The following is a 26,528-nucleotide window of genomic DNA, read 5'->3' on the forward strand; positions in this document are numbered from 1 at the left end:
AGCCAACAATGAAGTGTTGCACCGGCCGAGAGCGCCGCCTGTGCCATGCCCCATCGTACGCGCCTTCTCACAGTGAATCGTCTTTTAGCTACACCGGAGATTGATTCCAAAATAAATTAGTAGAGCATGAGTCAATTTTGTAGCTCAGGTTGAAAATGAGCCGAGTTTGCGCCAATGTTAGCTCTCGCATGATTTTGGTTGACATAGTATACATTATACAACCTATGCTTTGCAATATATTGATGTTTTTCTAGTTGATTGTTTGTGTCTTTTCTCTCTCCGCCGTACTCCATGTTCGTTGATAATTATCACATGGACTGTGCTAACCACCAGTCGACTGGTGGTTAGCAACAGATCCGCACGACCTTCGATCGATCGTTCCGTTTGTCCCGCTGCGTCGTTCCTCCCGCTTCCATTGATTTTTTTCCTTCTCTCAAAGACCGTAGTAAATTGCTAGTGAATTTTTCTGGTTTTTCGCTGCATAATATGAAAAGAAAATAAAAGTGCTTGAAAGAGGATTCAAACCCAGGTCTATGTGATACCTATCGAGCCTAATAACCAAATAAGCCACCTTTTGTTGTTGTCTATTTTAGAATGACAATGTTATTTGAACCTTTCTTATTTCTGCCATATCAAAAGAAAAAATAAAGTTTGGCTTGGTAACTTTGGCAATGACCAGCGTGATAACTATGGTCTGAGTAACATGATAACTATACCATGATAAGGCTGATAGCTACAGTACGAGAAGGATAAAAACATGGAAAAGTATGGTAATTTAACATAGAAGTTACCTGTGAAATGTTTCAAAAACTTTTTTCCCTTGAATGAAAGACACCATGGTATTTAAACGTAAAATATTAGTTATCAAGTCTGCGATGATACATCATCATGTTATTTACACAGAAATTATCTAGTGTATGTGTTTCAACAAAAAAGTTTCAGGTCAAAAGTTACAGTGGCGTTTGTATGGGAGTTATCAATTTTGTATGTTTCTATTACCATGTTATTTACACAGAAATTAGCGGGGCATTACCCCCCCTCGCCACAGTCGCCATATTACCAGGATCGGGTACATAAGTTATCAAGTCTGCGATGTCTGAATTATCATGTTATTTGCATAAGAGTTATCGTGGTATGGTTCAACAACTCCTCCCACCCCTACCCCCACCGACAAAGTTACCAGAACTGGGTACATAATTTATCATGTCTATGATGTGTGATTTATCATGTTATTTGCATGGAAGTTATCGTGGTATGTTTCAACGACTCCCCCCACCCCTATCCCCACCGACAAAGTTACCAGGACTGGGTACATAATTTATCATATCTACGATGTATGAGTTATCATGTTATTTGCATAAAAGTTATCAGGACAGTGATGCGTAAACTATCATCATATTTACACAGAAGTTATTGAGAGTATATTTCATCACAACCCCTCCCTCCGGCGGAGGGAAAAGTTATCATGTTTGCGGTGCGTAAATTATTGGGGGTATATTTCAGCACCCCTTCTCGCCAAAGTTACCAGGACCGGGGTGCATAAGTTATCGGGTCTCTGATGTCTGAGTTACCATGTTGTTCACATCAGAGTAACTGGGGATATTTCATCAACATCACTTCCCTCAAAGTTATCAGGAAATTATCGGGGGGGGGGGGGGGGGGTACTTTTACACGGGTATTTATGCGTGAGTGATCAAGTTCTATGATGCGTGTATTGCCAGGTTATTTATTTGGAAGTTACGGGAGTACTACAGTATTGTATGTAAGTTATCATTTCTATGGTGCGTAAGCTACCATGATATTTACACAGAAGATATCGAGGTATGTCTCAATAATTTTTCCCAAGTGTAAGTTACCACAGACCATCATACACCTGTTAAAAACATATATACTCCATTGAAAAATTCAACATGGTAATTTTACCATAAGCAAGTGTGATAAATATATCATTAGCACCCTGATAACTATAGAATTAGCACCATAATAATTACATAAGAGTCGTGTTGGTAATCTGAACAGTGGAAGATTCAATGAAAGACCCTACATCAACTGTTGTAGAACAAAAAATGTGAGCCATGATGGCAAAGGGAGTGGTGACGGACGCACTCGTCGACAACGTGGTCTGATGGGGCACGCCATGAAGCTTCAGAATTCTGTTTGTGAATGCACCTATGCGCACCTTGACACCCATGTTGTATCTTGTCTGAACCTTCCTTTTTGTCTGTCTGATCTTGCTAAGAAATCTGCAATCACTTCAAGTCCATTATCCTGCTTTGACAAAAGTCTGAAACTAGTAGCAACATGTTTAAGCTTCAGATTTGAGAGTCAAGTCAGGAGTGTGCCAGAAATATATGGAGGGGACAAGTGTTAAACAACAATCACCCTCGTCCAAGAAATTCCATGGAGAAAATTTCGAGTAGTTACCAGTTGCAACCTACTCCCTCTGTCTCATAATGTAAGACATTTTTTGACACTACACTAGAGTCAAAAAGTCTTACATTATGGAACGGAGGAAGCAGCTCACAAGATGATGCGCGTTAACGGTACTAAAGCAATATAAAAGTAGTTAACCACCAGCAAAAAGGCAAAGCTATTAGTCCGACTGAAAGAGGACCAGGAGCAGGAGATCAACAAGGAGAGAAGGGAGGAAACAAACGACAACAATGGCGAGTGTCGAAGGAGACGTGAAGCTGTTGGGCCAATGGCTGAGCCCATTCATTGCACGTGTGCGCATGGCGCTGGACGCCAAGGGCGTGGGCTACAAGTATGTCGAGCAAGACCTGGCTGCCAAGATTTGACAAGTACTTGTTCACACCGTCTACATTCTCATTCTTCCATAATAGATCAGGTAATAACCGACCATACATGAGCTTCAGTGAATGTAGAACTAAAGCCAGTAAAAATATCACTACAATCTTTCCTTTCCCGAAGGCAATGGCATGCAGTCCAGCCAAGATCCCAAAATACAAAAAACAGAAGTGGAGCAAAAACAACATGTTTCCATTAATCACTGTCAAACTCATTTCTACCAAGTGATAGTCCAGCGCCGTCTCATTTCTAGACAAAAGTGCAATTCAGAAAGCCGGCCCGCATTTCACCAAAAAACACACACATAATTCACCCAAAATTTGAGATGATACGATATGGAGCCTACAATAATCTAGTCTTTACATAGGCATAACAATGTGCATGCGGGGGCAGGTACAGAAACGAATAAACCATGCCAGCAGCAGTGATTTTGAATATTGAAGAGGGGCAAGATGGGAAGCATTAGTGATTACCAGGAACTTGTGGTAGACGAACGCCCTGGGCTCCCACGAGACGAACTCCGTCCACTGCGCACCCCACTCGCCCGGCCCCTCGCGGACAACAACAGAGACAACCGTTGGGATCAGATCAGCTAGCACCGGATCGAAGAAAATATGGAGAGAGACTAGTGCATCGGAAACCACTCACACACTCACCTCAGGTCGCGGCGGGCGCGCGCGGGGCGGGAGGAGTCGCCGGATTCAGATGCGGTCTCGTCGTCGCCGGATGACTCGGTCTCAGCGCCGGTGGTTGGGAGCGTGGGGGGAGACGGGGAGCGGGCCGGCCAGGCGGACGGGATGGTCGTGCTCCTGGAGGAGGCCTTCGAAGAGTGCTCGGACGGCGGCGGCTTCTTCCGCGGCGGCCGGGTTGGGAGGACGCTGTGTGGGGATTCGAAGAAGAGAGACGGACGAAGCAGTTTTTTCACTAGGCGGTGGCAAGGCTTGTAAATATTAGTGAACTACATGTTTCGGTGCGCGATGGTCGTACGATCTATAACGGACGGCATCCAGAGCGTTCGGATCTGTTGCAAAAATCCAGCCGACTGGAAATTAGCTTTGTCGTTATCACATTAATAATATGCTTTGGTTCTCTTTTCTTAGAAAAGTAATAATTTTGTAGAACGCCAGGTAATGCATTAGGCAAGAGCAATTCGACCCTTTTGTATAGAGAAAGTTTCTGGCCATGTTTTCTTTTGGAGACAAAATTGCTGGCCCATCTGGAATGCAGGGAGAGTGAGCACACACAATCGACGGCCTGGTCCGTGGCAAGAATTTTCATGGCACGACCCTCTCGGCACATCCGACCAAGGCGCCGGCGTTGGCTCCTGGTTCTGACGGCACTGCGCGAACTGAATTCTTAACACTTTTGGTCCAATCCCAGCCGCTCCGGTACCCTACGCGAACTCTGTCTTTACAGAATTGCACCAGATAATATATCAGGAAACCATCTTTGAAGGATTATATTCCATCTTCTTCCATGCGTACGCGAACTGAACTCTTAACACTTTTGGCATAGGTACCCTGTTCCTGCTGAATACATAAGCGAGGCGTATGTCACGAACCTGCAGCGCCAGCCCGTTGCCCTTGGCTCGATCTCCCACCTTTTGCCATGGGAAACACCTTCGGCTCTTCTCCGGCTAAGCAGTGCGTGCCGGAGACGTGGTCGACGAGTTCTACGGAGGGCGACACCGTGGCGCACAGTTTCCAGGTCGCGGGCTTCTCTCTGCTTGACGGCATGGGCGCCGGCAACTTGGTCTCGTCAAGCACGTTCAGAGTCGGCGACTGCGACTGGGACATCACCTTCTACCCAGAATCCCAGATGGGTGGAAGGTGGACGGAGGTGCCCACGCTTCTGCCTTCTTGCGTCTGTCGGTCTGTGCAAAGGAGAGCCAGGGTTGCAGACCAGCTACACCCTGAGTTTATTGGGCAAGAACGGCCAAGTGTTTGGGCATATCTTCAAATCCACAGGTACCTTTTGGGGGTATGAGCGCTTCGTCAAGAAGTCCAAGCTGCAACGGCTAGTATCCCGCAACAACGACTGTGTGACGATTAGGTGTGTTTTGACTGTCATGACTCATGAGGAAGCATCGCACCGAAGAGGTTCGCGCCTTCACCATCCCAACCCCACCATCTAATCTGCACGAAGATTTTGGAAGGATGTTGAAGGACGAGGACGGCGTGGATGTAGCGTTCGTCGTGGGTGACAAATTGTTCCGTGCTCATCGACACATTCTGGCGGCACGGTCGCCGGCCTTCAAGGTAGAGCTTTTGGACCCGATGACAAAGGAGGACCCTACAAAACCCGTCAATGTTCATGACATGACGTCCGACATCTTCGAGGCACTTCTTCATTTCATGTACACTGATACACTCCCACATGGTAGCGATCTTGAGAAAACCGGGATATTGTGGCGTTTGTTGGCAGTTGGAGATCGATATGGACTGGACAAGCTGGTGACGATTTGCGAAGGGAAGCTATGCCAAAACATAAACGAGCAAACTTTCGCGACCACCCTAACTTTAGCAGAGCAGCATGATCACGTGCGACTGAAAAATGCTTGCATCACATTTGTGTCATCGCAGGATGTGCTCGACGTCGTCAAGGAAACCGATGGATTCAAGAACCTCATGAGAAGCTGTCCGTGGGCCCTGGTGGATATCTTAAAACAGAAGCTGTCTTCACCGGGGGTATGCGTAATTTATGCTAGAATTTTCTCAGAATAAATTTCTTTCAAAACTAAGTTGAACATAACAAAAAATTATCGCATTCGGTGTCTGTTTTTATTTTCTGAGCCTCTCCCACGATGGTTTGCACTATGAATTCTCATTCTAAAAACATCCATATCCATCATCGTTTGCCGGGTTAGTTTTATCTGGACAACATGGTTTGGATTTTGGACTTTGGGCTGAATTAGCATAGCATATATATCTGCTCTGTTTTCATGCGCTGATACTGGTACCCAAGAGCGTATTGTCACAGGAGATGCCTAGATGGTTTTCTCAACCTGACATTATTGTTCTTTACACAGTTTTCAACTTCTTTTTACAGTTTGTTACAACTTTGCGTATCTTGTTTCCTGTCTTTGGGTTTGCAATCAGGTCGCACGGAGCCAGCCGGATAGGACACCCAGATCACGCAATAAGAAGCGGTGGGCCTCGCGAGTTCGCCGTGCAGTTTTGCCCTCCGTCTGCGTCCTGGCGCTGACCCCCTTTGCTGGCCTCTATTTTTACATGCACAACGGCCGCTGTTTTACAAAGGATGGGACCGAGGCAATCCGTGCTTGGCTCCTCGGGCTCCGCTCGTACGATCTTGTACTAAATTTGTACTTGCTCAGCTCCGATGTATGATGAGTATGACTGAGCTGGAAGGGGGCCTCGGCACTCGAACCGGGCACCAAATGTTCATCTTTTGTAGCGCAACCAGCGTTCGATCTACAGCCAGCTGCAGAAAGGGTAAAAATAAAATAAAATTCAAAACAGAAGGCCAAAGATTTGGCTCATCCATTAATTAAGAATGAGCCTAGAGTTGCTTTTACAAAAAAAATAATACTAGAATATTATTAAAAGAAAGCTTTACGCCCCACTCTATATATAAAATAAATGACCGCAAGCACAACCAAGCTCCAACAAGGTGCCAGCACACACACACACACAATAACAGAGTACACAATCCGGTCGTAACAAAGAGGGCAGAAAGCAAGGCTAAGGAAGGAGCCACGAAGCTAGTCAGGCTCCGGCGGTGGTGGGGGGAGGGGCGGCACCAAGCGGAGAGCCAAGGCCCTGGCCTGAATCATGAAGTGGGAGCATTAATGGCGCTGTGCTCGGGGCCATGGCTAAGCGGCTTCCACAACTACAAAATATACACAATTTATAGATAGCATCAGAAGGATGCCGCAAGGGAGTAATCTCAATGACTAGCTTGTTGCGACGTCCACCGCGGAAGCTTGTAATTCGTCAAAGAGGTCATAGAAGTTCGTGTACAAATCCTTTACTTTTCAGACATCGGACATGATGTTTCCCAAGTGATTTGCGCCAGCGATGACTAATGTTTAGCTTCGTTTTTTTATGTTGGATAGAATGATGGTTGGTATTGTTGATTTGTGACGGAACACTCTACACTAGTAGAAAAGGGCCTAATGTGAAGCTCATTAGTCCCGGTTTGTAACTGAACCGGCACTAATGTGACCATTACTGGCGGTTCCAACGGCTAGGCGGGCTGCTTTCTTTAGTACCGGTTCGTGGCGAACCTTTACTACCGGTTCGTGCAACGAACCGGTACTAAAGGGGTGGTGGCAGGCTGATGTCAGGCCGGGGCCCCACGAGCCCTTTAGTCCCGGTTTGTGACACAAACCGGGACTAAAGGTCTAACCTATAATCCCGGTTTGTGTCACAAACCGGGACTAAAGGGGTTTAACCTTTAGTCCCGGTTGGAGACACAAACCGGGACTAAAGGGCAATTTTCAAACTCTACCCCCCGGTGTATCGCCTTTTCAGTTTTGAAAAAAACAAAAGAAAATGATAAAAACTTTAAAAATTAAAATACTTCGAGATGTAGTTATGTTCCTACATCTACTAGTTAGAAAAATTAAAAAACTTAAATTTGGACATGTTTTGCCAAAAAATGTGATGAAAAAGTAAAACGACCATATCTTTTGCATACGATGTCGAAAAAAACGTATAATATATCAAAATGTTCATCACGAAAATCCGCATCCAATTTTGATGGCCATAGGCTATTTTGCAAATTTTTAGAATCATCAAATTGTAAAAGGAAAAAAAGATATGCTCAAATTTCAGTTTTTTTGAATTTTGGTCAAACTGTGGTCAAACTACTTATTCAAAAATATTAGTGTTACTAAATAATTATTTCAGTTTTTCGAATTTTGGATAAATCTGGTCAAACTATGGTCGAACTACTTATTCAAGAAATATTAGTGTTAGTAAATAATTATTGTTTTTTAGAATAATAGTTTCATACTCAAATGGTGAAACGTGTGACTTCATGCTCAAGCTAAACTCCTGAGAGTTAATAGGATTGACAGCTTACTATTGTCAGGAAAACAACAAGTGCAGACTTGGAAACTAGTGGGATTAGAACTCGAAAGTTAATCGTGCTCAGGCTGGAGTAGTGAGAGGATGGTTGACCGGCCGAGAAATTAGACGATTTGAAATGAGTGCTCCACACTTGGGCAGTCCCGGTTGGTGTTGCCAACCGGTACTAAAGGTCCCCCATACCACGGCACAGGCTCATGCCGCCTGGTGGGCCTTTAGTGGCGGTTTGTGTTGAACCGGGACTGGGGGGGGGGGGGGGCTTTAGTCTCCATCCTTTAGTGCCGGTTCCAGAACCGGCACTAAAGGCCCTTACCAACCAGGATTAAAGCCCCGTTTTCTACTAGTGCTAGCACTTCTCTCGCACTAAATTGTCCAACAGGTAAGCACGGTGAGGGACGCCATCACCTTCCTGTTTGTCGTATTTATCTCAGACATATTGATCTACCAATCCTTGATGGAACGATCACCTATCCAACAGAAGTGTCAATGTTGTCTGAGGTTGAGACAAGCCTTCATCATGCCCCATAGTCTCATGGTGAACCGACACTTGAATAAGATGTGGTCAAACGATATCTCGATTTGTTACATAGAGGGCAAAACCCACAATTTGGCCATCCACACTTCTCGAGTCTATCCACAGTCCAAATCTGATTTTGAATTGCAAGACAAGTAATTGACCTTGGGAGGTGCCAAAACCTTCCAAATGGCATAGCTCATGGATGAGCGGATTGTGTTGGTGAATTGAGCTTGTTATGCGGAAGTGGGAGAGTAATTCTCGCACCATTCACCTTGAGGGCGATATACCGAGGATAACATCACTTGGAAGCAAGGGTAAAATTGACCTTGGGACACTTCATTTTCGGTCGAAATGATCTACTCCTGCAAAAGAAAACGATTGGAGGGACGGCCCCGCGCGAGACCTGCCTTCTTTCCCCTATAAGAGACCTAAGGGCTGGAGGAGAAAATATCAACATTCACAATATCAATTCAATATCATTAGGTGCATCATGGAATTCATATTGTAGATCTTTAGTACTGTAGATGTTGATATTTTCAGTATAAATTTGATCAAGCTTTACAAAGTTTGACTTAAGGCAGATCTTAAAAGCTGAGTAAAAAGAAACAGCTCGAATATCTTTTTAATAAAATCAAATGGTTCTACACCTGAGAATGCAAAGACGAACATGAGGCTTTATTAACTGGTATGCTGAGGCCGTTTTCACGTGTCACTTTCATTTATTGCCAGTTCAATGCAATTTTCAAACTCCGAAAAAAAACACAGCGGTAGGCATAAAACGGTCAGCATGGTTTCTTATTGTAGTTTTTTTTTGTTGATTGTTTGTCTTTTTTCTGTCCGTCATATTCTGTGTTCCTTGGTATTATCTGATTTAAGATGCTTTGGGTGTCTTTTCTTAGGAAAAATATTTTTGTACAACGCCAGGTACATGCATTAAGCAAGGGCAGTTCGACCCTTGTATACAAAAATAAATAAATAAAGAGAACTTTCTTCTGCCATGTTTTCCTACTCGAAACAAAATTGCTGGCCCATCTAATCCAGGGCCAAGCAAACGCAATCGAGGGCCTGATCCGTGCCAAGAATTTCATGGGCGATCGAGACCCGTTCGGCACGTCCGAGGAAGGCGCCGCCATATGGCTCCCGGTTCCTGACGGCACTGCCGCCTGCCGGTGCCTTGCAAGTTGCAACCCCAGCCGCTCCCGTACCCTACGTGAACTCTATCCTTACAGAATTTTGAAGGATTATATTCCATCTATGTGTCCGTGCGTACGCGACGTGAACTCTGAACACTTTTGGCATAATATATACATAAGCGACGCGGATGTCACGAACCTGCAGCACCAGCCCGTCGCCCTTCGCCCTTCGCTCGATCTCCTACCTATTCCGATGGGAAACACCATCGGTTCTTCTTCTTCTCCGGTGAAGCAGGATGTGCCCGAGACGTGGTCGACGAGTTTTACCGAGGGCGACACCGCGGCACACAATTTCGAGGTCACGGGCTTCTCGCTGCTCGACGGCATGGGCGCCGGGAACTTCATCTCGTCGAGCACGTTCTGCGTTGGAGGCTGCGAGTGGGACATCACGTTCTACCCCGACGGGTTGAAGGAGGACGGAGGCGCCCACGCCTCCGCTTATCTGCGTCTATGCAATGGAGAACTAGGGTTGCAGACCAACTACACCCTGAGTTTATTGGGCAAGGATGGCCAAGTGCTTGTGCATGGGAGCATAGAACATACCTTCCAGTCCGCAGGTATTTTTTGGGGCTTCGAGCACTTTGTCCAGAAGTCCAAGCTGCGACGGCTGCTATCCGACAACGAGGACTGTGTAACGATCAGGTGTGTTTTGACTGTCATGAGGAAGCATGACACTTTGACCATCCCGGCCCCGCCGTCGAATCTGCAAGAGGATTTTGCAAGGATGTTGAAGGACGAGGAAGGCGTGGATGTAACGTTCATCGTGGGTGACAAATCGTTCCGTGCTCATAGACACGTGCTGGCGGCACGATCACCGGCCTTCAGGGCAGAGCTTTTGGACCCGACGAAGGAGGACCCTACAAAACCCGTCAAGGTTGATGACATGGACCCCGTCATCTTCGAGGCGCTTCTTTATTTCATGTACACGGATACGCTCCCACATGGTTGTGATCTTGAGAAAAACGCAACGCTGCAACATTTGTTCGTTGTCGGAGTTCGATATGGCCTGGACAGGCTAGCGACGATGTGCGAAGGAAAACTATGCCAAAACATAAACGAGCAAACAGTGGCAACCACCTTAACTTTGGCAGAGTGGTATGACCGCGCCCTTCTCAAAAATGCTTGCATCGCATTTGTGTCGTCGCAGGATGTGCTCGACGCCATGAAGGAGACCAATGGATTCAAGCACCTCATGACACGCTATCCGGGGGTGATGGTGGATATTTTGAAACAAAATCTGCCGTCATCAATAGGGGTACGTGTAATTTATGGTAGAATTGTCTTTAAATAAATTTATGTTAGAACTTACTGGAACATAATTGCAGTCGGCCAATGTTTCTCATTATTTTGACCAATATTTCCTCATGATGGTTTGCACTATGAATTCTACAAACATCCGTATCCATCATCTTTCGCCTAGTTTTTCAATCTGCACCACATGGTTTGGACTTTGAGATGAATCAACATACCATTTGTGCTCTGTTATTACTACTTTCTCTGTTTTGTGTTTGCATTTTAGAGATGTATATAACTGTTTTTATGCGCTGATACTGGCACCCAAGGGCGTGTGATCAGACCAGGCATATGCAGTGCCAGTGGGAACAATTTAATCTCATCCGAGAAATTTTAAGATGCAATTTGATCTCAACTGTCAAGATAAATTGAGATATATATGCTACTACATGCTTGAAAATAAAATATTATTCTATGTGTGCATATATATTATAAGTTGAAATATGATTCCAATGCTCCTTATCACGTCCTACAGTTTTAGAAGGAAAATATATGTGCATCATAGAGACACTTCAAGTTGAATATCTTATATTTATATTCTTGTACTTATTCCGTGTACTACAGAATTATTCAAATATAAATATTTTATGGCTATATTTTTAGAATTAGTATGCCTATCTAAAAATTTTGGTAATAGATTGATAATATATTTATTTACTTACAAAAACACACCTACTCTTATATGTGTATTAATGCCATTCTCTTGTTCTAAATTACTCAAGTGTTTCTACAACATATATTTCTTAAGTATTTTATACCAACAATCTTTGTTCGTACTGGTATATATTTTACATGCCAACATTGAAAATTGTTATACGCAACCAAATATGGAAGATAGAGAGAGCATTAATTGATATTGCTATATCTTCCCTTATTTGATGCTAGATTTTATTAGTGATATATAGTTTGTTTCCTGGTTTGCAATGTAGGATGTTCATATTAGCCCTACACCGCCATAGATATCGTTTTACCCCCAAGAGGTAAGAGTAATATTAGACGTTAAATGACCCATATCTATTTTGGACCATGTTAAAATAGCTCAATCTGGCCTTATTGTGCTTTGAAGTTTACAACATTCTTTTTACAATTTACAATATCACATATCTTGATTCTTGTCAGGTTCGCAAGCAGGTCGTACGGATGCAGCGAGGCAGGACTCCTATATCACGCAACATCAAGCGACGTGCCTCGCGAGTACGCCATGCGGTTTTGCCCTCGGTTTGCGTCCTGGCGCTGGCCTGCGGTTTTGCCCTCAGATTGCGTCCTGGCGCTGGCCTCGGTTGGCTTCTGTCAGCGACTTGATGGACGATGCGGGATACGTCGTGTCAGCGACTTGATGGACAACCATGGAGCATGGAATATGGACCTAGTTCGAAGCATTTTTTTGCCTGCTGATACGGAGGTGATAGCAACAATCAAAACCTCTCCTAGGTTGGGGGAGGATATGCTGGCATGGGCACCAGAGCGCAGCGGGTACTTCACTGTAAGGAGCGCGTATCGACTTGCACTTGAGGATCTCCTCCGATTCTCTTCAGTCGCGGTGAGCAGGGCACCAGACGGGCGACGAGCCGTCTGGACTTTTATTTGGAGGTGCCCCGCTCCTTCTAAGGTTCGAAGCTTTACTTGGCGGCTGCTCACGGATTGTCTGCCCACTTGGGTTAATAAGCGTCGCCGAGGTCTCGAGGTGTCTGACAAATGCCCTCTCTGTGCCTTGGAGCCGGAGGACACGTTCCATGCCTTTTGCAGGTGCCCGTTGGCGGTCGCGCTCTGGCAAACAATGGCGAATACCGGACGTTGCCTCCTTTCGCCAGACGGGAACGGAGTGGCTTGCCCAATGCCTTTGCGATCAGCCGGATATGGAGAGGATGGATCTCATGATGACATTGTGGCGATGTTGGTACGTTTGCAACGAGCTGGTGCACCACAAGAAGCCGCCGTCGATCGAAGTGTCCAAACGCTTCCTCACCAGCTACGCCGACTCATTGGTGGGGCTTCAGAACACTCCGGAGGCGGACCCCAGCAAGGGGAAGCAGGTGGTGGATACGCTTGCCCCGAAACGGCTCATACAGCAAGCCGCTTGTGCCGCTGCACTAGTCCAAGCCAGCCATGGGGTGGGCAAAGCTCAACGTTGATGGCTCCTTCAGCGCCACGGGTGGAGAGGCCGGAGCGGGCATGATCCTTCGCAGCTATACCGGTGATATCATCTTCTCTTCCTGCAGGGAACTGCGGACGTGCTCTGACCCCCTTGAGGCCGAGCTGCATGCATGCATGGAGGGGCTCAACCTGGCGCTGCAGTGGACTCCGTTGCCTATTGTGATGGAAACAGACTATTCGGTAGCACTACATGTAATATTAGCACCGGTGCCAGACAAATCTCGTTTTGCTATGATCGTTGACCAGGTTAGACGATTGATGTCAGGAGGAAGAGAGGTAAAGCTAGTTCATGTACGTAGAGAGCAGAATGGTGTGAGCCACTATCTTGCGAACTACGGTAGAGTCCATAAACGTACGGTTGTATGGCTTGGATCGGGACCGGAGGAGGTCCCAGATTTGTGTAAGGCCGAGGCCCTTTATGTGTGAGAAATGAAACTTTATTTCACCCGCAAAAAAAAGAAAAGAACTTGGCTGCCAAAGTATATTTCGCACAGCCCCACCCCACGCTTCTGGCCCAAATAGCTACAAGATCTGATCTACAAATCATAAGTTCACGAATAATCCTACACCTAGGAAGGAGTAAATTGCAAAAAAAACACCACAATTGCGAACCCTAATTCAAAAAACCATCACGTTTCGTTTTTTTTCAAAAACCCACCGGTATTGTGCTGACAGTTTGCGGAAAACACTAATTGCTTGTATTAGAGCGTTTGACGCTGGAACTGACAATTGAGTCCCACTATAAGCGATGATGTGGCAATAAAAACAAACGGTGTTTGACTGAACTATTAGACTGATGGAGGGCCCACCCGTCATCCTCTCTCCCCCATCCTTTCTTCATCCTCCGGCTAAGGGATGCACAGAGGCCGTGCTCGCCACTGCTCGACCACGGGCGCCGCCCCTCCCCGCGTGCCTCCGTGATGTAGGTTGCCGCCCCATCCCGGCGCTCCTCCCCACCGCCAGTGGACAGCCAGATCTGGTGCATCGCAGCCATCTGGGCACGTCGCCGCCCGTGCCGATCCACCCATGGCGCCGCCCGCGCTGATCCACCCAAGCCCCAGGAACCCTAGCTTCTACACTCCAAACCCTAGTCTATCCTCCCTCCAACGTCGCCTCTCTCTTCCTCCCTATCCTCTGCCGCCGCTCAAGCTCGCGCACAGAGCGCTGCCATGGCCACGAGTCATCAACCACCATGGCGAACGACCTCGAACAACCCCGCCTCGTTGCCTGAAAACCTCAACTCGATGCACTACTTTGAAAAGCCACGCAAATAGAACGGAGGAGGCCCGACGGCGACGAGTTCGTTGTCTTCCTCCGGCTCGGCCGTCGCCGCGTCTCCTTCAAATTCGCTGGCTCCACCGCACCCCGACGACTTCCGTTCGCCTGGTACGCTATGAGACATCTCTGGTGAGCCTTTGGACAGCGCAGACACGACTGGCGGCGTCCATTCTATACGACAGCTTCGGCCGCATCTCGCAGCTGACACGAAGCTGCTCGTCAGGCTAATGCACAGTCTTGAGGCACCGGGCTCATGCGCATCTCGCCGGAGTCCGTTCGTTTTGGCCATCAAGAAGGCCAAGGCAGCCACGGCGGCGCCGCCGTGAGGAACCTGCTGCCGCCGCACGAACAGGTAAGTACGTAATAACCCACAAGTATAGGGATCGCAAACAGTTTTCGAGGGTAGAGTATTTAACCCAAATTTATTGATTCGACACAAGGGGAGCCAAAGAATATTCTCAAGTATTAGCAGTTGAGTTGTCAATTCAACCACACCTGGATAACTTAGTATCTGTAGCAAGGTATTTAGTAGCAAAGTAGTATGATAGTAACGGTAAGAGGAGCAAAAGTAACGATATCAGTTTTGTAGTAGTTGTAAGAGTAGCAACAGTAAAGTAAATAAGCAAAGCACAATATGTGAAAAGCTCGTAGGCATTGAATCAATGATGGATAATTATGTCGGATGCGATTTCTCATGTAATAGTTATAACATAGGGTGACACAGAACTAGCTCCAATTCATCAATGTAATGTAGGCATGTATTCCGAATATAGTCATACGTGCTTATGGAAAAGAACTTGCATGACATCTTTTGTCCTACCCTCCCGTGGCAGCGAGGTCCTAATGTAAACTAAGGGATATTAAGGCCTCCTTTTAATAGTGTACAAGACCAAAGCATTAGCACTTAGTGAATACATGAACTCCTCAAACTACGGTCATCACCGAGAAGTATCCCGATTATTGTCACTTCGGAGTTGTCGGATCATAACACATGATAGGTGACTATAGACTTGCAAGATAGGATCAAGAACTCACATATATTTATGAAAACATAATAGGTTCAGATCTAAAATCATGGCACTCGGGCCCTAGTGACAAGCATTAAGAATAGCAAAGTTATAGCAACATCAATCTCAGAACATAGTGGATACTAGGGATCAAACCCTAACAAAACTAACTTGATTACATGGTAAATCTCATCCAACCCATCACGTCTAGCAAGCCTACGATGAAATTACTCACGCACGGCGGTGAGCATCATGAAATTGGTGATGGAGGATGGTTGATGATGACAACGGCAACGAATCCCCCTCTCCGGAGCCCCGAACGGACTCCAGATCAGCCCTCCCGAGAGAGATTAGGGCTTGGTGGCGGCTCCGTATCGTAAAACGCGATAAAACTTTCTCTCTGATTTTTTTCTCCGCGAAAACAAATATATGGAGTTACAACCATGCTTGCCGCTGAAACGTTCCGTGCAGCTACGACCGGATATGTGCGTTCAACGCCGTTCATGTGCTCACGCTGGGGGAGGCCGAGTGGCGGGAGGTGCCGGTCGAGCCCGGCGACTCGATTACCATGCTTGCCGCTGGTATCGTAAGCGTCGATGGTACGACATACTGGGTTAGGGTCACCAGGGGTGGCGCAGCAAAGATCATGTCGTTTGACCTCAACGACGAGCGTGTCGTCTCCACCACCATACCGTTGCCAGTCCGACGTGATCACTACCGCCTGTCGGAGGTGCATGGAAGTCTGGGATTTGTGGCCTGGCCTAACGTATGGGTTTTGGAGAAAGGACAACGGTGGAGTCACCGGTACAACTTCAAGCAAGATATCCCACGACGGCACTTTGTGTATGGCAAGTACGTCCTAACATATGAACCACTCTTGTATTATATAAGCACATGCCGTCTTTAGGCCGGACACCAACGAGCAATGAGGCGGTGCGTGTTGGCCATTGGGATAAGGGGACACTCATTGCAAACATGGCGCTGTGTGAAGACAGCTCCTACAGAAGTTATGAGGCGTTCACCTATGTGGAGACCACGGAGCCGCTCGGTGTTTACGCAACAAATTAAGCAATTTGTTTCTTAATTTTGTGTTAGTTTCATTGCTCGTTGAGTTCATCTCCGATGGACTGATGTTTTCCTTTATATGAAATAACGAACTATATGTGTCTCAGCAAATAAGACAGCCTAGAGACAATGATGAAAAGGGGTCATGGCCGTGAATTTTGGGATGCCACTGCATTACTCCTCTGTGGTATATATTGCTATACTATTCCTGCTTTCTTTTTTTCTTGTTTCTGCGTATTCCGCATGGTGTTTGCGATTTGGCTATTAAGTTATTTGTGTATTTGAAAAGAACTTGGCTGCCAAAGTATATTTCGCACAGCCCCACCCCACACTTCTGGCCCAAATAGCTACAAGATCTGATCTACAAATAATAATTTCACAAATAATCCTACACCTAAGAAGACTAACATAAATAAAAACTTACATAAGTTTAAATCAAACGATTCTCCCCAATACGTTCTGTTTCTTTTTTTGTTGTTGAACACAATACGTTCTGTTTTTTGGAACGCGGCACGACCGTTTTTGGAACATCTTAGCTAGCGCCAGGAGGAGACGCAGTCAACCAGGTGCGTCCGAGTCGAGGTAGCTAGTCCCGGCGGTCACGACGTTGCATGCGTGCACGTGCGTTTGAAGAGAAGCGGCATCCGTGCACGCGGCACCGGCCGGCCGGAAGGCAGGAAGAAAACAAAAGGACGACGTATAGAAAAGCGCTCTGTTTCGGGTTCCTGTTCGATCGGTATCCCAGCAGCTATCGGATTCCTTATATCAGTTTGGGTACAATACAACCGACGTGTGTATCCATATAAAGACGGCAAGGCGTGCACGCAATGTCCAAATCTCACACATCCGACGCCAACGACGACCCTGAGTTCGATCGATCGTGAGGCGTCGCCCTTGATTCTCCACCTTTAATTTGTCACCGCGGGTTCCCTTGATTCGACATGTCTAGCAGCTCGGCCTCGCCGGCTAACTACGATGAGCACCCAGTGGAGACGTCGTCGTCGTCGAGATCCCTGGCGAACACCGTCACCGTGGCGCACAACTTCGAGATCACTAGTTACTCGCTGCTCGACGGCTTTCATCCCGGCGACTACATTTGCTCGAGAAGGTTCACCGCCGGTGGTTACGACTGGTGTATCAGGTTCTACCCTAACGGACATACAGAGGAGGATGCTTTCTACACCTCGGCCTTCTTGTGTCTATGTCGAGGAGAACCATGGCCGGGCGTAAGAGCCAAGTACACTTTGAGTTTATTGGATAGGGACCGGAATGCAACCATACGAAGAAGCGCCTTAAGACATATCTTTGCGTCGACGGGTTGTTATTATGGCTATAGTAGGTTCTTCTCTAAGAAGCATATCGTCGATGACTGCTTCACAATCAGGTGCGTCTTGACCGTCATCACGCAACACACGGAGGACCGAAGCTTCGTCGTCATCCCCCGGTCGGACCTCCGCGACCACCTGGTAGACATGCTGGAGGGCGGGGAAGGCACGGAGGTGACATGGGCGGCCAATTGTTCCACGCTCATAGATGCATGTTGGCTGCACGATCACTAGTGTTCAAGGCGGAGCTCTTTAGCGGAATGGAGGAGAACGCTACTCGACACATCAAGGTCGACGACATGGAGCCCACCATCTTCCAGGCACTCCTCCACTTCATCTACACGGATACCTTCCCACATGACAGTGGTGTAGACAAGAATGCGCCATTGCAACACTTGTTCGTTGCCGCGGATCGGTATGGCCTGGATAGGCTCACGGCAATGTGTGAACAAATGCTATGCGAGAGCATGACGTGCACACAGTTGCCACCACACTTGCCTTAGCGGAGCAGCACGAGTGCGTGCAACTCAAGCATGCATGCCTTGGATTCCTGTCCTCTCATGGTGTGCTCAGTGACATCCAGCAGACCGATGGATTCAAGCATCTCATATCCAGCTGCCCTTCAGTTGTAGGGGACATCATAAACAACATCACCGTCGCTAGTGGTGGTAGGGATGCCAAAAGAGCTCGAGTCGAAGCCACTCACAGCGACTCATCTTCTAGCTACACCGGAGATTTACTCCAAAATAAATTTGTAGAGCATGAGTCTATATAATTTGCAGCTCAACTGAAAATGAACCCGAGTTTGCACCAATGTTAGCTCGCTTGATTTTGGTCGACATAGCATAATTTATGTATAGCAGAACATACAAGACCTATGATTTGCAATATATTGATGTTTTTCTTTTGCGAATTGCAATATATTGATTCAACTATCATTTCCATAATTTTATTGTATCAAGCTTGTATATGCCTAGAACACACAGCCTATTCCGTTTACATAAATTATAACCTTTTAACTTGAGCATGAGTAGGTCAAGTCATTTTTCGAAAGTGAACATGCTATTTTTTATTGGCCCGAAATCCACTCAACGCCATTACAGTTAAATGTGAGCCAACTCTAAAGCCCGTCCTCTTATTCGTGTCAAATAGAGCTTACTTGTTTGATAGCCTAAGATCGCCCAGACTTCACTGTTTTGCACCCCGGCCGAAGCCCTAACTAGGTGTACACGTGATACCGGAAGCCCGAAGGCAGCACGTACGTACGTACCTAGCTCGCGAGACGATTCTCCTAGCTCGCGGGTGTGGTCAGAAGAGTTGGTGATGGAGCCTCTACAAGGATATGGGACCATAACTGGATCCCACGAGATAGTTACAAGAGACCGATTGCTTCATTGGTTGCAGCCCCACCACTGATGGTTGCCGATCTCATTGACACAACCACGGCTTCTTGGAGAGAGGACTTGATCCGAACAGTTTTCACTACATTTGATGCGGAAGCAATTTTGAAGATTCCTCTCTGTACAAGAAGGATAGCTGACTTCTGGTATTGGGGCAAAGAATCTCGTGGAAACTTTTCTGTCGGGTCGGCCTACCGCATGTTGGTTCGGACCAAATATGATAGAGAGGGCTGGCTGGAAGAGCGAGAGGAACCATCTTCAAGCGAGGGGGACAGCAGTGAATGGAGAGCCATCTGGAAGGTAGATGTACCAAGCAAAATCAAGGTTTTTCTGTGGCGACTTGCTCGACGCTCAATACCATCGAGTGATGTGTTACACAGGAGGAATATGGCGACAACAGGGCGTGCAGGCTGTGTGGGGTGCCGGACTCCTGGAGACATGCGCTGCTGAATTGTCACATGGCACGCTTCACTTGGGCACTTTCCTCTGAGGTCATCGTGGACGAGCTGAGCTCTCAACAACAAGAGTGCCCAAAGATGTGGTTATTTGCAATGATGAGAGCTCTGAAATCTGAAGATTTTGTCAGGTTTTCAGTTTCACTTTGGGCCGTGTGGGGAGCAAGGAGGAAAGCATTGTATGAAGGCCTTTTTAAACCACCCCAGGCGACGCATGATTTCATAGGCTCGTATATATCTGATTTCCAGGTAATATCCACAACGAGAGCAGGGACAGGAGGTGGATCCGTTCGTCACCCAGCTTGGATTGCTCCTCCTGATGGTTTTGCGAAGGTGGACGTGGATGCAGCTGTGGGCAATCGCAGCCGGTTTGGAGCTGTGTCGGCTATATGCAGAGACCACGTCGGCAATTTCCTGGGAGCGTGAGCGATCATATTCAAACATATCAAAGATCCCACGACGTTAGAAGCAATGGCAGTACGGAAAGGCCTTGATCTAGCAGCTGATCTAAGCATCACAAAGGCACATGTTGCTACAGATTGCAAGGTTGTCGCTAGTGAGATTGGCAGGAGAAGTACTGCGGCATACGGACCGGTGGTTAGAGAAATTGAGTTGTAGGTATCCTCTTTCATTTCATGTAATATAGTCCATCAGTCTAGGAGCTCAAATTTCGATGCTCATAACTTAGCAAAGCATGCTTTAACTCTTAACGTTGGCCGCCATGTTTGGTTAGGCCAGCGAGTAGGCATTCCTTTCGTCCCTGAAAACATTGTGACGACGTAATAAAGCTTTGCGAGGTTGCCTCAAAAAAAACTTGGTATCCTAGTAGTATATTAATTGGTTCTCCTTGAGAAAATAGCTTACATATATGGGAGTGCAAGGTTTCTTTCAAGCTTTCTATATACGTATACATACGTAAACGAGACCCGCTCACCTGTTGCCCTTGTCGTCCGCCGACTTTGCCATGGGAAACATCATCTCTTTCTCGGGAGAGGGGTGGTCGACGTGCCTGACGGAGGCCGCCACCGGTGCACACAATTTCAAGGTGACAAACTACTCGCAGCTCGACGGAATCGGCGCCCTCAACCATGTAAGCTCGAAGACGTTCAGCGTCGGTGGCTATAACTGGTGCATCGATTTCTACCCTGACACGTATGTTGGCCACGCGTTCGCCCAACTGTCTCTTAAAAGAAGGGTGGAGCAACCGGGCGTGAAGGTGAAGTTCATGCTTAGTTTTCTGGGGAACGATGGCAAGGTGTACAAAGGCATGGAGCCTGTGGCGGCAACACGAGCTATTCTGTTCAAGGATGGTATTGGGATTCTTCTTGGTTGGGAAGATCCACTGATTACTGAGAAGTGCAAGTTGCAGGACGACGGCTGCTTCACCATCAGGTGTGATCTAACCGTCTTGAAAACAAGTGTTGCATAAATGATGTGCCCAGCAGCAGACCGAGTCGACTGGAGTGATGGTCTAGTTAGTTGCTTATCAATTTGCTTGTAGAACATGGCTTTATGGACTATTATAATCGCACCCAAGAGGTGTGCGCCTTCACCATCCCAACCCCGCCGTCAAATCTGCACAAAGATTTTGGAAGGATGTTGAAGGACGAGGACGGCGCAAATGTCACCTTCATCGTAGGTGACAAATCATTCCGTGCTCATAGTCACGTTATGGCGGCACGGTCGTCGGCCTTCAGGGCAAAGCTTTTGGACCTGATGACAAAGGAGGACCCTACAAAACCCGTCAACGTTCATGACATGACGTCCGGCATCTTTGAGGCACTTCTTCATTTCATGTACGCCGATACACTCCCATATGGTAGCGATTTTGAAAAAAACAGGGTATTGTGGCATTTGTTTGTTGTCGGAGATCGATATGGACTGGAGAGGCTAGTGACGATTTGCGAAGTCCAAGCTGCAACGGTTGGTATCCCGCAACAACGACTGTGTGACGAGTAGGTGTGTTTTGACTGTCATGAGGAAGCATCGCACCGGAGAGGTTCACACCTTCGCCATCCCAACCCCACCGTCAAATCTACACGAAGATTTTGGAAAGATGTTGAAGGACAAGGATGTTGGCGCAGCCCTAGAACTACCTCTCTCTCACACTTGCTCAGACGTAGGTGGAAGGAAAGGGACACAGATATTTCCGGCGCACATACGCCCCGCCGCACGAACGGCGCCTCGGCCGCACGAACAACCTAATTTCTTATTGAGCACGAATTCTGGCTCGGCACATACCGCAGCCACTCCCACACGAAAGACTACCAGAGACTACATCTCTCCTAGCTCCTCACCCTTGGCCTCGCAGCCGAGTACACTTTATATAGCACACCCACGCACACAGGCCAGTGGCCACACACACCTAACTCACGCACGCATGCACCACAGCGGCCACTACCGCATGACCCGGCCACCACGTTGGCACTAACCACCTAGAACTAACTCCTTGAATCACTCCATGAGGACGCCAACAAATGGGCTGTTTGTTTCATAAGTCCCAGGACTTTTTTAAGTCTCAACTTATAAGTCACAAGTCACTGCCTGTTTGTTTACATCGACTTATAAGTTCCGAGTCCCTGCCTGTTTGTTTACAGGGACTTATAAGTTGACAATCATTTTTCATACAAACGAATTACAGAGGGGAATTGAGAAGTTGCTGGTACGACCACGTCCACGTCCAACCGGAGGAAGGCCATGACCGGCCGACTGGTCAAAGAGAAGTTGCTGGTACGAGCCCAACTCCGGGAAGACGTCTGTGTTGTTGTTGAGATCCAAGAAACTCATTCCCCTCCCGAGATTTCCACCGGCGGATGAGCCTTCGGGTGCCTCCTGAGACGAGGGGAATTGAGAGAAGAAGGGGATCTCGTCTTCCTCGTCGGCCATGGCGGCGGCTGTTGAAGCTGCCGGCGGCGGCGGCAGCGATTGGTGCGACGCGAGCGAGGCGACGAGGGGAACCGAGGGGGCGATGCGGTACGAGGCGAACGAGCGGCGTGGGGCGATGCGGTACGCGAGGCGAGGAGGGGATCGAGCGGTGCGGGTCCAGATAAGTCCCAATAAGCTCCTCCCTGAGGAGCTTATTTGATAAGTCCGTAATCACCCCAATAAGTCCCAATAAGTCCCTCCTGTTTGGTTTGGATGGGACTTATAGGGACTTTTTTAAGTCCCTAAACCCATAAGTCCCTGAAAACAAACACCCTCTAACTCACCCATGCATGACCCAGCCGCTGCTCTCGGCCACACGCTGCTGCTTGGCTCCGGCCGCACGCACGCAGGGCTCATTCACCGTGGGCACGGTGCGGCACCAGCGTCCGGACTCGACCAACACGCGCACACGTGCTGATCATCATTGTGACGTGGGTTATTTCTAACAGAGGACGTCGTGGATGTAGCGTTCGTCGTGGGTGACAAATTGTTACGTGCTCATCGACACATTCTGGCGGCACGATCGCCGGCCTTCAAGGCAGAGCTTTTGGACCCGATGACAAAGAAGGACCCTACAAATCCCGTCAATGTTCATGACATGACGTTCGACATCTTCGAGGCACTTCTTCATTTCATGTACACTAATACACTCCCACATGGTAGCGATCTTCAGAAAAACGGGATATTGTGGCGTTTGTTGGCTGTTGGAGATCGATATGGACTGGACAGACTGGTGACGATTTGCGGAGGGAAGCTATGCCAAAACATAAACGAGCAAACAATCGCGACCACCCTAACTTTAGCGGAGCAGCATGATCGCGTGCGACTGAAAAGTGCTTGCCTCGCATTTGTGTCGTCGCAGGATGTGCTCGACGTCGTCAAGGAAACCGATGGATTCAAGCACCTCATGAGAAGCTGTCCGTGGGCCCTGATGGATATCTTAAAACAGAAGCTGTCTTCACCGGGGGTATGCGTAATTTATGCTAGAATTTTCTCTGAATAAATTTCTTTCAAAACTAAGTTGAACATAACAAAAAAATTGTCGCACTCAGTATCTGTTTTATTTTCTGAGCCTCTCCCAAGATGGGTTGCACTATGTATTCTAGAAACATCCATATCCATCATCACTTGCCGGGTTAGCTTCATCTGGACAACATGGTTTGGACTTTGGGCTGAATTAGCATAGCATATATATCTGCTCTGTTTTCATGCGCTGATACTGGTACCCAAGGGCGTATGATCACAGTAGATGCCTAGATGGTTTTCTCAACCTGACCTTATTGTGCTTTACACAGTTTTCAACTTCTTCTTACAGTTTATTACTACAACTTTACATATATTGTTTCCTGTCTTTGGGTTTGCAATCAGGTCACACGGAGCCAGCCGGGTAGGGCCCCAGATCACGCAACAAGAAGGGAACAAGGCAGCCTTACCCTCCGTCTGCGTCCTGGCGCTGACCCGCTTTGTTGGCCTCTATTTTTACATGCACAACGGCCGCTGTTTTACAAAGGATGGGAACGAGGCAAGCCGTGCTTGGCTCCTCGGGCTCCGCTCATACTGTCTTGTACGAAATTTGTATATGCTCAGCTCTGATGTATGATGAGTATGACACTCCAACCGGGCACCAAATGTTCATCTTTTGTAGCACAAACCAGCGTTCGGTCTACAGCCAGCTGCAGAAAGGGTAAAACTTTTTTTTTCAAAACAGAAGGCAAAATATTTGGCCCATCAATTAATTAAGAATGAGCTTAGAGTTGCTTTACAAAAGCGAAAGAATATTATTTAAAAAACCTATATGCCCCACTCTATGTATAAACTAAACGACCGCAAGCACATCGAAGCTCCAACAAGGTGCCAGCGCGCACACACAAGACCAGAGTACAGAATCCGATCTTAACAAAGAGGGTAGAAAACAAGGCAAAGGAAGGAGCCACGAAGCTAGTCAGGCTCCGTCGGTGGCGGGGGAGTTGCGCCACCAAGCGAGGAGCCAAGGCCCTGAATCATGAAGTGAGAGCATTAATGGCGCCGTGCTCCGGGCCACCGCTAAGCGGCTTCAACAACTAAAAAATCCACATAATTTATAGATAGCATCAGAAGGATGCCACAGAAAAGTAATCCTAATAACTAGCTTGTTGCCGACCGTCCACCGCGCAAGCTTGTAATTCGTCAAAGAGGTTAGTGAAGTTCGTGTACAAAGCCTTTACTCTCTGGACATGATGTTTCCCAAGTGCTTTGTGCTGGCGATAACCATAGTTTAAAAAATGAACCAGAAATCGAAACGGAAAGGTTGTCGGTTCAGGTTTTTACCGGTCGGACCGCCGGTTCACCGATTCGATTGTCGGTTCTTTAAGCAATAAAATAATACATATTGAGTAACATATGTGCTACTATAGTGTGAAACAATGGTCAAATAAAATTATTTTCATGTAGTTGATAACAAAATAGCATAGCTGAGTTGGTTATTGGGCCGGGGGCAGGTCCCTAGTACTGCTCACATGACCTGGGATCAAATTTCACTTCTCCAAATTTCTATTAAAATATTTTCTCGGTTCATCTGGTTTTTCATCGGTTTTCCAAAAAACCATCCGGTTTGATCGGTTTTCTCTGGTCTGATTGCAGAAAGGTCTTATTAGCTTAAAAACCGTTGAGGCCGCCGGTTCCCGTTTTTTCCGGTTCGACCACCGGTCCGGTCGGTTTTTTAAACTATGGCGATAACTAAAGTTTAGCGTTGTTTTTTATGTTGGATAGAATAATGGTTGCTAGTGTGGATTTGCCACAGAACACCCTAGCATTTCTCTCACACTAAATTGTCCAGCAAGTAAGCACGGTGAGGGACGCCACCGCCTTCCTGTTTGTCGTATTTGTCTCAGACATATTGATCTACCAATCCTTCATGGAACGCTCACCTATCCAACAGAAGCGTCAATGTTGTCTGAGGTTGAGCCAAGCCTTCATCATGCCCCATAGTCTCATGGTGAACCGACACTTGAAGAAGAGGTGGTCAGACAATTCCTCGATTTGCTTACATAGAGGGAAAAACCCATAATTTGGCCATCCACACTTCTTGAGTCTGTCCTTAGTCCAAATCCGATTTTGAATTGCAAGACAAGTAATTGACTTTGGGAGGTGCCAAAACCTTCCAGACGGCATAGCTCATGGATGAGCCGATTGTGTTGGCGAATTGAGCTTTTTATGCGAAAGTGGCAGAGTAATTCTCATGCCATTCACCTTGAGGGCGACACCGAGAATAACATCACTTGGAAGCAAGGGTAAAATGACCTTGGGACACTCTGTTTTTGATCGAATTGATCTACTCCCGCAAAAGAAAATGACTGGAGTGACGGCCCCGCACAAGACCTGCCTTATTTCCCCTACGCGAGACCTAAGGGCTGGAGGAGAGAATATCAACATTCACAATATCAATTCAATATCATTAGGTGCATCATGCAATTCATATTGTGGATCTTTATAGTATTGTAGACGTTGATATTTTTAGTATAAATTTGATCAAACTTTACAAAAATTGACTTAAGGCAAATCTTAAACAATTTAGCTACTTTTCAGTCAGCTGAAAAATGAATTTTGGGTCAGTCGAATTTGTGGCCATTGGATATTTCTGTAAGATTCATGCTGCGTTTTTTTTCCTGACCTGTGTTGTCTGTTGTGTGGGCATCTTTTTTTTTACTGACCCCTTATTTGGGTCAGTCGATTTCTTTTCTGGGCCGAAGCCCATTAACTGTGCATTACAACCCTCCTCTCTCTTTCTTGATTTTTAATACTTTTTTATTTTTATGTGCCTTTTCTTTTGTTTTCTGATTCTCTTTGTTAGTTGGTTTTATTTCTATTTTGTGGATATTTTTTGATTTACTTCTGTTTTCTGTTTCTATGGGTTTTTCTTTTCCCCATTTTCTTTCCTTTATTGGTTATTTTTGTTTTTGTGGGTTTTGGGCTAAGTGTAATTATATATATAAAATACGATATAATATGTGCCCAAATTTCATGATTATATGTACACTAAAAATGCGCAACTTCTATGCAAATAGTTTGCAAAATAATT

At 46.7% G+C, this 26,528-nt stretch overlaps 2 protein-coding genes and 2 pseudogenes across 2 annotated transcripts; all 4 read left to right on the top strand.

Annotated features, from left to right (window-relative positions):
- The first annotated feature begins 4,405 nt into the window (after nt 1-4,405).
- LOC123039421 (BTB/POZ and MATH domain-containing protein 2-like) lies at nt 4,406-5,531 on the top strand (annotated as a pseudogene).
- A 4,083-nt stretch (nt 5,532-9,614) lies between these two features.
- On the top strand, nt 9,615-10,860 carry LOC123039422 (BTB/POZ and MATH domain-containing protein 2). The gene has a single exon (XM_044462604.1). It carries the CDS (start codon nt 9,631-9,633, stop codon nt 10,858-10,860), a length of 1,230 nt encoding a protein of 409 aa, XP_044318539.1. The 5' UTR covers nt 9,615-9,630.
- Nucleotides 10,861-17,307: 6,447 nt separating this feature from the next.
- Nucleotides 17,308-18,466, top strand: LOC123039423 (BTB/POZ and MATH domain-containing protein 3-like; annotated as a pseudogene).
- Nucleotides 18,467-20,510: 2,044 nt separating this feature from the next.
- Nucleotides 20,511-23,862, top strand: LOC123039424 (BTB/POZ and MATH domain-containing protein 2-like). The gene is made up of 5 exons (XM_044462605.1): nt 20,511-20,964; nt 21,048-21,388; nt 21,456-21,620; nt 22,923-23,388; nt 23,840-23,862. The coding sequence occupies exons 1-5, from the start codon at nt 20,511-20,513 to the stop codon at nt 23,860-23,862; spliced, it is 1,449 nt and encodes a 482-aa protein (XP_044318540.1).
- The last annotated feature ends 2,666 nt before the right edge of the window (nt 23,863-26,528 follow it).

This window comes from Triticum aestivum, chromosome 2B, assembly GCF_018294505.1.
Source record: "Triticum aestivum cultivar Chinese Spring chromosome 2B, IWGSC CS RefSeq v2.1, whole genome shotgun sequence".
NCBI lineage: Eukaryota > Viridiplantae > Streptophyta > Magnoliopsida > Poales > Poaceae > Triticum > Triticum aestivum.

Bases quoted from the DNA above. Each gene is read 5' to 3' on its own strand.
- LOC123039422 (XM_044462604.1), top strand. From the start codon at position 9,631: ATGTGTCCGTGCGTACGCGACGTGAACTCTGAACACTTTTGGCATAAT.
- LOC123039424 (XM_044462605.1), top strand. From the start codon at position 20,511: ATGGGAAACATCATCTCTTTCTCGGGAGAGGGGTGGTCGACGTGCCTG. The intron at 21,621-22,922 runs GTTGGCGCAGCC...TTTCTAACAGAG, and splicing joins AGATGTTGAAGGACAAGGAT to GACGTCGTGGATGTAGCGTT. The intron at 23,389-23,839 runs GTCCGTGGGCCC...GTTTGCAATCAG, and splicing joins CAAGCACCTCATGAGAAGCT to GTCACACGGAGCCAGCCGGG.